Source organism: Nicotiana tomentosiformis, chromosome 11, assembly GCF_000390325.3.
Source record: "Nicotiana tomentosiformis chromosome 11, ASM39032v3, whole genome shotgun sequence".
Taxonomy (NCBI): Eukaryota; Viridiplantae; Streptophyta; class Magnoliopsida; order Solanales; family Solanaceae; genus Nicotiana; species Nicotiana tomentosiformis.
The window spans coordinates 58534445-58545023 of record NC_090822.1 but is presented as its reverse complement, the minus strand read 5'-3'; the positions used below and the strand labels follow the sequence as shown (position 1 = coordinate 58545023).

The 10579-nt window shown below is 40.8% G+C and overlaps 1 protein-coding gene across 1 annotated transcript; it reads right to left on the bottom strand.

Annotated features, from left to right (window-relative positions):
* Positions 1–8295: 8295 nt before the first annotated feature.
* Positions 8296–9708, bottom strand: LOC138901514 (uncharacterized). The gene is made up of 2 exons (XM_070189286.1): positions 9311–9708; positions 8296–8902 (listed from the first exon to the last, which is right to left on the bottom strand). The coding sequence occupies exons 1-2, from the start codon at positions 9706–9708 to the stop codon at positions 8296–8298; spliced, it is 1005 nt and encodes a 334-aa protein (XP_070045387.1).
* Between the last annotated feature and the right edge of the window lie 871 nt (positions 9709–10579).

The following is a 10579-nucleotide window of genomic DNA, read 5'->3' as shown; positions in this document are numbered from 1 at the left end:
CAGATTAGTTGGCTCCATACTGCCATTGTTGAGGGATGTGCCATTCAGTTATTGTTGACCTTATTCGTGTTCTGAAATGATTAGTGAATTACTCTTCTATGCCATGAGGAGTTGTGATTCATTGGTTATACGCACGTATGGTGCGGTTCTATTTGAGCTTTATAGCAAAATTTGAGCGAGATGAGTAGTTGGGTATTGCATGATTGATTGCACATTGGCTATGTTCTTTCCGGATTATGGTATTGTGTTATTTTCTCTCCGTGGTTATGGTAATTCACTTTGGGTACTTGATGTCGAATTTCGTGCGGTTATTGATTTTGAGCAAGGTGGCTCGAGGTATATAATATGAACCAGTGTTTGGATGGGGTCACACATTGTAGCGAAGTTATGTTGAGATATGATCCTTTGTGTTGGATTCGTGTGTTTTGGTACTACGATGTGTGCTAGGCTCTTAGCATGGTGTTGTGATGGTACTTATTAAGCGCGGGACAATCCTCTCGTTTGAGACATTTTCAGGATTGAGTACATTTGGAATGTTGCTATTTGGTGCACGGGTTATGGCTATAATCTGTATTGATGTGTCATGTCACTAGAGTGATTATGTTAGATGGGATGAGGTCATCATACTAGATTGGGTGCTATCAGATCTGATTGCGGTATATTTGGAAGGATATTAATGCTGATCGGCTTAGAAATTTGCTATAGTTCCTATCTAAAAGGAGGGAGTTCCACAACTTGTTGATCTGGCGAATGGTTATGAGTTTCTGCGTGTTTCTTTCATCGTTGGCAGTATATGAAGGTGTTAGAATAAGGCTTTGTTCGATAAGAGGTTTATTACCGGCATTGGGTTGTTTTGAGCAGTTGTTGTGATTAGAAATTATCACTATGAGTGTTTGAGTTATGTGGTATATCATGTGATTTCATCTTGAGTTATGGCTATGACTGGATTCAACTTGCTCAGTCTTATACAGTGTGTAGATGTGAGATTCTGATCTTATCAAAAATTTCGGATGTGGAAATTGGATTCTAAGGCTTATGGGCTAGGTTGGATTAAGAAATTTCAGTCATGTTGTGTTATCAGACCTATATGGTATAAGGTGACGTGGGATCACCCCCGGGTATGTGCATGGTAAGGTTATACGGTGATTTGATGGATTTTGGAACAACTCTGGGCACGTTCGAGGACGAACGTTTGTTTAAGCGGGAGAGGATGTAATGACCCGACCGGTAGTTTTGAGCATTTGCACTTCTCTCGGTTGTTTGAGGGCATGAGCAGCTTTGTAGGATGTATTATTATTTATGTGAATCGTCGGTTTTGGCTTTCAGGTTATTCATAATTGATTTGGAGGAATGATTCTCAGCTAGAAGCTTTAAATTTGAAAGGTTTGACCAAGTTTTGACTTTTTAGTATTTGACCTTGGATTGGATTTTCTGATTGTTCTGTTAGCCCCGTTGGGTGATTTTGGACTTAGGAGCGCGTCCAGATTGTGGTTTGGATGTCCATAGTAGAATTCTGGCTTGAAATAACGAAAGTTGGAATTTTGGAAAGTTTAACCGGGAGTGGACATGATTTGAGGTCAATCAGACATGATTTGATAGGTTTTGGCATCGGTTGTTGAAGTTGAAGTTTCAAAGTTCAATGATTTCGAATTGAGGTGTGATTCGTCGTTTCGTTGTTGTTATATGTGTTTTGAGGCCTCGAGTAGGTCCGTGTTATGTTATGGGACTTGTTGGTATATTTGGACAAGGTCCCGAGTGGCTCGGGTGAGTTTCGGACGAGGTTCAGATAATTTTCACTCCATGTTGCATTGCTGAAGATTTTCTGGTTCTGGTATGATCGCACCTGCGGAGTGTTGAGCGCAGGTGCGGAGCCGCAAAAGCATCCGTGCCATCGCAGAAGCGAGAAAAGGAGCTGGACGTGAGGATCGCAGGTGCGGGCGCTTGGACGCACCTGCGCAACCGCATATGCGGTTCAAGTGCGTAGAAGCGCGATCGCAGAAGCGGCTTAAGGACCGCAGGTGCAAGGTTTTGTTGGGTGAGGCTGTTTCACAAAAGCGAGGAATTACCGTAGAAGCGGTGGTCGCAAATGCGACAATTTGACCGCAAATGCGGAATAGCTGGGCAGAGTTATAAAAATCGAGGTTTTGGTTCTTTCTTCATATTTTGAGATGTGGGACTCCGATTGAGGCGATTTTTGAAGCAAATTTCATCACAAAGATTGGGATAAGTGTTCTCTACTCAGTTTTGATTATATTCCATGAATCTATCTTCGATTTTAGCAATTGGTTGATGAGTTTTAAAGAGAAAATTGGGGGTTTTGGCCTAAAGTTTCATAATATGAATTTTTGAGTTTTGAACACCGATTTGGAGTCGAATTTGAGTGAAACTAGTATGGTTGGACTCGTAATTGAATGAGTTGTCAGATTTTGTGAGTTTTGTCGAGTTTTGAGGCATGGGACCCAGTGTGATTTTTTGACGGATTTGGGATTTGATGTAGAATTCAATCTTTATCATTTGTAATTGCTCCCTTAGGCTTTATCTTATGTATCTGAGTTGCTTTTGGCTAGTTTTGAGTCATTCGAAGGTCCCTATCCGCGTGATGGAATTTTTGGAGCATCGCTTGGCTTTCTCGGTGTTAGAATTGGCTTGTTCAAGATAAGTAACTCTTCTAAACTTAGTGCCGAGGGTATGAAACCCCAAATTACGTGTTGTGTGATTAGTATTGAGGTGACACACATGCTAGGTGACAGGCGTGTGAGCGTGCACTCTGTGAATTGTGATTCCATTGTTTCCATGGCACTGTATAGTGGCCCTATTTGTGTTGATATCTGTGTTTTCACCATGTAATAAAGTAACTGAGCTGTCAATCATGCTAGATATCATATTTAGGCTTTATGCTCATATTGTTAGGACCCATAGAGGTTGTTGCTTGTTGTCATCTCACTGATTTCATTGATATTTCGTACTCAGTCATATTCATGCATTCATATCATATCTCAGTCTTAGTTGTTACTTATTGATACATCATATCATTGTTCCAGGTCAGTTTTCATGACATTGTGAGCCCGTGGGTGAGACTGGAGAGATTGATGACCCAGTGAGGCCGAGAGCCTGACTATGAGTGATAGTTATGGGATTGGGATGCACGCCGCATCGGTTATATTAATGATTATGATAGCGCTTGGGCTGCAGGAGCCCCTCCGGAGTCTATAACACAACCCCAGTGAGCGTAGATGATACTATTGAGGGATAGATTTCCCTAGACATGGATTTGTCCGAAGTACTTACTACCTGGAGATGGATTTCTCCACAGGGTTGGATTGCCTTTTTTCCTCGGTACTGGGTGACTTATAGTCAGTGTTGTATATATTCCGAGATGGATTTCCCTGGGCCGTATGGGCCATATACAGTACCAAGTGGTTGAGCATGATGAGTGGAAAGTGCGAAGCAGTGAGATTGATTACTCTGAAAGTGTGATTACATGATTCATCTCTGAGATACATGGCATTGGCATGCGCACATGACATGCATTCATAGAGACACATTTTCCTCATGTTGTACTGTATCACGTCATTCATGACTTTTACACACATTGATATGTTAACATCGAGAGGTATTTCATACTTGCTATCTGGAAAGGGAATGAAACATCTTACTTATTTTGGAAAGGAATTTTGGAAAAATTTACAGTTTTCAAACTATCTCATAATTTTTGACGATTTCGGTAAAGGATTTGGGTTTTCACTGTTATTCTTGAAAAGCGGAACTATTTTCGGGAAATTGTGATAAAGCTGAGCATTTTATTTCTGAATTGCTTCCTTATTTATATGCTCTACATTGTTATAAATAGTTGTTGGATATTGGTGTTGGACCCGACCATATTCCAACTCGTCACTACTTTCAACCTAAGGTTAGGTTTGTTACTTATTGAGTACATGGGGCCGGTTCTACTCATACTACACTTCCTGCACATTACGTGCAGATTTCGGATGCCGATGTTGATGTGTTCGATGTGTGCTGAATTGGAAGATGTACCTGCGTCCCTGTTTTAGCTGCCTCTTGTTCATGGTAGCCTTAGATTTTAAAACTCTGTTTATATACTTTTCAAACAGAAAGTGTATTTAGTTCATATCAGCTTTGTAAACTCTATTCTTAGAAGCTCATGATTTGTACTACAAGTCCTTGGGGAATGTATAAGATTTAGATAATTCCTTTGTTTAATTGTTTTATTAAAAAATTAATTGAAATTGGATAGATATTAGTTGGCTTACCTAGCGGGTTGGGTTAGGTGCCATCACGACTAGTGAATTTTGGGCCGTGACAACATCGAATGCTTGGGAAGACTTGAAGTTTCATGTTTATGTTCGAGTTCAAAGAACTCCAGATTCTGAAAGTGTGTGATGAAACAGGAAGGTTCCAGCAGGATTCGCAGATAGGGGATCCTTGTGATCCAACAATCAAGATTAAATCTTTGGGTGTTTTAAAAATTAAAGAGCAAAATAGAGTAAAATTGTGGGCCATTGATCTAAGAAATAAATGGCTCAGATTAGTTGTGTTTGTTTTGTGAGTGAGGGAGACCGATGACATTACAATCGCTGATTGGTCCAATGGGAGTGGCACAGATTGTCAAAGTGGAGAGGGATGGGTTATTTGGACTGGGTATTTTCGGACATGGGCTTGCACATTGGGCCTAAATTAATTTAAAAGATGGCCCACCTATGTTTAATTAAAGAATTGCAATTATAACCTTTAGCCCTTTTAATCCCTTTTGAAATTAAATTATATAAACTTAATTATTTTCAATAAAATATGGTAAAATTATAATTATCGAATATACTACTACCTATTGTGATTAATTATTTATAAAATACTCCATTTTCTAAATTGTATCACTAATTTTGAATTATTAGTATAGTAATCTAATCAATTAGGAATTAAGAAATAATTTATTACTCCCTCTGTTTCAAATTAGATGAGGTACTTTTCTTTTTAGTCTGTTCCCAAATAAATGACAAATTTTTAAATTTGGAAATAATTTAACTTTAAACTCTTCATTTTACCTATTTTACCCTTAATGAGAAACTTTTATAACTATACAAATATCATGGAACAACAAAGCTTTTATCCCTTAAGCTTTTAATACCACAAGTTTTAAAAGTCTTCTTCTTTTTCTTAAACTCCGTGCCGAGTCTAATTACCTCATCTAAATTGAAACAGAGAGAGTAATAATTATAAAGCATATGTGACGTATATAAACTATTCTAATAATCTACAAATAGTAAGCAAGGTATAATTCTAATTATAACATTGATTTATCAATTTTCAAAGTTATTAACAAAGATAGGTGTTATTGATTGAAAATATTTTTAAAATATTCATTGCAAATTATAAAGTACAAATAAATTAATTTTAAAAGGGAGGGTTAAAATTGGCCGTCAACAGCTGCCCCTCTTTGACCAGAGACGATGAAAGAGTTTTCGGGCAAAGAAATTGAACCACGTACATTGTAGGAATGGCACAAAGATTATGGGCTGGGAGATTCCGGGAGAATTTTGGGGAGTTTGGGCCGAATTCTGACTTTGAATTGCTTACATACCTCAGGCTTAACGAGGATTAGGTCTCATGTAGTTCTGGAGTGAAGACTTTGAGGAAGAAATGCTCGCTTGAATTGCCACAGTATCTTATTATGACGATACTGCAAGACGGAAGATTCGGTACTCATGAAAGCTTTACATTTGCGGCTTGACTTGAAATATTAGCGTCCTACTGATCATTTCAAACTTGAGCTCAGATCCTTGGCTCGCTAATGAGTTTGCTGTCCCTCATAGCGTTGTAGTTTGGTCTGCTGCTTAGAAGGAGTTCCACGTTGCGATATTCGTTCCTACAAAAATGAAATACACACATACCCATTTATTGCAATGCAGAATATGTTAATATGTGATGTAAAGATGCAGGAATAATGATGCCTAGCTGCCGGTGAGCCGTTATTTGAGATTGGGATGATGGGATACTTGAACCTGACTCGATTGTTAGCCGGGCTATGTACCGTTCCACAACTGTCAGAGCATTAAGTCTCCTTGTGTCGCGAGTAGTTGCAGAATGCATCTCCACTTGTTGGGAGAGTTTTGCATTGAAAAGTGTCTCCGCTTGTTGGGAGAGCTTGACTTGTAGAGTGCGTCTCCGCTTGTTGGGAGAGCTTTGCACTGAAAATGTAAAGTAATCTTCGCTTGGGAGCGATTGACTTGTAAAAAAATGTAATCATGCCTAAAGTTGCACAAGCAAAACTTCAAAACATTCAAGATAATAATAAAGGAAAAGAAAAGCATGCCCAAGAGATACTCTTGACTGCGAAGCTAAGGTGCGGCCATCGATTGGCAGAACGTCGGTGATGAGGTTTGCGACTGTCTATTCTGGCCTCCGATGTGACGGAGCGGTGAAGCGGATTGTTCCGTTGATGGATGAACAGTTTGCCATATACAAGGCTTCTATTGGAGAAACTGACATTTGATTTGTACAGAACACTTCGATCGATTGAGCTGACAATTTGCTATATACAAGGCTCCAATTGGTGAAGCCGACGACTCGTTTTGTACAAGATGCTCCGATTGGTTGAGCAGACGATTTGCTATAAACAGGGCTCCAATTGGTGAAGCCGGTGGCTCATTTTGTACAAGGTGCTCCGATTGGTTGAGCAGACAGTTTGCTATATACATGGCTCCAATTGGTGAAGCCGGCAACTCATTTTGTACAAGGTGCTCCAATTGGTTGAGTAGACGGTTTGCTATATACAGGGCTCCAATTGGCGAAACCAGCGGCTCGTTTCCAATATACCTGCAAAGGATTCATGAATTAGTTTCAGTTATACCAGGAAAAATTTAGATGAAAGAAAAGGGGTGATAATCCCGAGAGAGTGGCAGATCCGCCATTTGCCCCAGTGTATTCCCAACATTTCCTTGCGTCTTACTGGCCCTGCACTCAAAGACAAATTCTTAGCGGGGGGGGGGGGGGGTGGTGGTTTGTGTCGACCACAATATTGGTTTTGCCCCAACCTTTGATATGGTTACGCCACGAAGTTTAGTAGGTGGAACAAATTACTATATTTTAGAAAACATTTTGAAAATCTTTATTTTATGGCGAATGCTATTTTTTCGAATTATGACACGCTTTGAAAGGTTCTCCGAACGCGAGCATTGCTTCTTGAAAACTCTACCCCATTGATGTCGATCCTCCCCGATGCTTCAGTCGATGCGGCTTCTTGCCGTTGCAATTGCGTCCTAATTTGAACTAATGCATTACAAAAGTTTCCTAGGGTTATGACCAAACCCTTTCAGGTTGCCTACGTATCCAAAATGGAATCAGGTTTGAACGTAGTTCGTGGATGATGAAAATATGATAAATATGACCGAGCCTGACTCAAGCAGCCTACGTATCCAAACTAAATCAGGTCAAGCGTAGTTCGATTACAATAGATGCATAATAATGAGATTAAGAATGAAATGGCCGAGCATGACTCAGACTTCCTACGTATCCGAATGGAATCAGGCCAGAACGTAGTTCAATTACAAAAGATGACTGAATCCGATGAGGATTGCCTACATATTCCTTCTCGAGGAAATCAAGTCGTGGTGTAGTTCTAGAGCAACATACCGAATGATATTTGGATTTTCTATTACAAAAAAAGGGAGAGAAACTGAACTCTACGTGGGTTGCCTACGTATTCCTCCATGGTAAGTCAGGTTGAACGTAGTTCTGTTACAGTAAAACCTAACTCTATTTCCTTCAAACATAGTATCTCTTGATTGCATCTGAGTTGATATGCTTCGTGTTGACTCTTCCATCCAATTCTGCCAAGATTAGAGCTCCATCGGACAACACTCGGTGAACCACGTAAGGACCTTGCCAATTCAGTGCGAACTTCCCTTTGGCTTCTTCCTGGTGGGGGAAGATTTTCTTCAGAACCAATTGCCTTGGTGTGAACTGGCAAGGCTTCAACCTTTTGTTAAATGCACTTTCCATCCTATTATGATATAGCTGACCATGGAATACTGCATCCATTCTCTTTTCATCAATGAGCATGAGTTGAACCTGTCTGACCCGTATCCACTCTGCAACGTCTAACTTGGTTTCTTGGATGACTCTTAAAGATGGTATATCGACCTCTACGGCTATCACAACTTCGGTGCCATATACCAACATGTACGACATTTCCCCAGTACAAGTTCTTATGGTGGTCTGATGACCCAGTAAGGTGAAGAATAGTTTCTCATGCCATTGCCTATGATTGTCCACAATCTTTCACAGAATTCTCTTGATATTCTTGTTGGCTGCCTCAACTACTCCATTCATTTGTGGTATGTAGGTTGTGGAGTTGCGGTGGTCAATTCTGAACTTCTCGTAGATTTCCCTCATGAGATCACTATTGAGGTTAATTGCATTGTCAGTGATGATTGACTCGGGTGTTCCAAATCGGCAGACGATGTTGTTTTGGACGAAATCTGCCACTACCTTCTTTGTGACGGCCTTGTAGGTAGATGCTTTGACCCATTTGGTGAAGTAGTAGATGGCTACCAAAATGAAGTAGTGCCTATTTGATGTAGCGGGGTCTATAGGTCCAATCACGTCCATGACCCAAGTGGCAAACGGCCAAGGCGAACCCATCACATTCAACTCATTAGGTGGAACCCGGATAAAATCCACATGGATCTGGCACTGGTGATACTTCTGCGCATAGCGGATACTATCGCTTTCCATGGTTATCCAAAAGTATCCTACTCTCAAGATCTTCTTGGCTAATGTGAAACCATTCATGTAGGGTCCGCACATTCCTGCATGTATTTCTTCGAATAATCTGGTTGCCTCAGCAACATCTACACATCTCAACAAACCCAAGTCTGGGGTCCTCCTGTACAGGACTTCCCCGTTAAGGAAAAGGTAATTCGCCAACCTCCCGGGTGCTCTCTTGTGACTATTAGTAGCATTCTACAGGTACTCTCTTGTCTCAGGGAATCTCTTGATATCGTGGTACCATGGTTTACCGTCTGGATCTTTCTACAGGCAGTAGGCATGTTGATCCCTGATCTCTACCTCGATAGGGTCGATATGGTTCTTGTCTGGGTGCTGAATCATGGACGATAGAGATGCAAGGGCGCCGACGAACTCATTATGGATCCTGGGAACGTGCTTGAACTCAATCTTCATGAACTTCTTGCATAACTCTTTTACACAGTGCAGGTACAGAAGGAGCTTGATGTTTCTTGGTAGACCACTCCCTTTGGACTTGGTGTATCAATTGATCGGAATCCCCTATGACCAAAAGTTCTTTAATGTGTATGTGGACCGCCATCCTAATCCCAAGGATGCACGCTTCGTATTTAGCCATATTATGGTACGGGGGAATCTTATCTTTGCTGATAGTGGATAGTGCTGTTCGGATTTCAAAATTAGGACTTCCCCAATTCCTACTCCTTTGAAATTTGCTGCTCCATCGAAAAACATTCTCCATCCAGGGTATGACTCTGCGATATCTTCTCTGGCAAACAATACCTCCTCGTTGGGAAAGTACGTAGTGAGCGGCTCGTAATCCCTATCCACTGGATTCTCTGCAAGGTGGTTGGCTAAAGCTTGTCCTTTGATAGCCTTTTGGGTTATGTACACAATGTAAAATTCATTGAGGAGAATTTGCCATTTAGATAGCTTTCCGGTAAGCATCGACTTCTCAAAGATATACTTGAGCGGGTTGAGTCAAGATATCAAATGCTTAGTGTATGCTAACATGTAATGCCTTAATTTCTGGGCGATCCAAGTCAGAGCACAACAAGTGCGCTCTATCAAAGTGTATTTGGCCTCGCATGGTGTGAACTTCTTATTTAAGTAGTAGATGGCCTGCTCCTTTCTCTCTTTTTTGTCGTGTTGTCCTAACACACAACCGAATGCATTATCCAAGAATGACAAACACAACAACAACAATGGCTTCCTGGGCTCGGGGGGAACCAACACTGGTGGATTTGACAAATATTCCTTAATTCGGTTGAAGGCTTTGTGACACTCCTCTGACCACTTTGTGGCAGCGTCTTTTTTCAGCAGCTTAAGATAGGTTCAAAAATTATTATAGACTGGGCTATGAAACGACTGATGTAATTCAGTCTACCCAGGAAGCACATCACATCTATCTTACTCTTGGGCGGTGGCAACTCCTGAATGACTTTGATTTTTTATGGATCCAATTCTATCCCTTTTATGCTTACGATGAAACGTTTCAATTTTCCAGTAGGGACTTCAAACACGCATTTTGCCGGGTTCAATTTCAAGTTGTACCTCCGCAAGCACTCGAACAATTTCTTCAAGTCATCCAAATGTTCTGAACATTTTCGAGACTTGATGATGGCATCATCCACATACACCTAGATCTCTTTGTGGATCATGTCGTGAAAGAGGGTCGTCATGGCCCTCATGTAAGTAGCACCAGCGTTTTTGAGGCTGAACGACATGACTCTGTAGCAGTAAACTCCCCAAGGTGTGGTGAAGGCTGTGTTTTTTGTGTCTTCTTCCTGCATCAGGATCTGGTAGTATCCAATGAAAC

Bases quoted from the DNA above. Each gene is read 5' to 3' on its own strand.
- LOC138901514 (XM_070189286.1), bottom strand. From the start codon at position 9,708: ATGCTTACCGGAAAGCTATCTAAATGGCAAATTCTCCTCAATGAATTT. The intron at 8,903-9,310 runs GTCATAGGGGAT...AGTCCTGTACAG, and splicing joins TACACATTAAAGAACTTTTG to GAGGACCCCAGACTTGGGTT.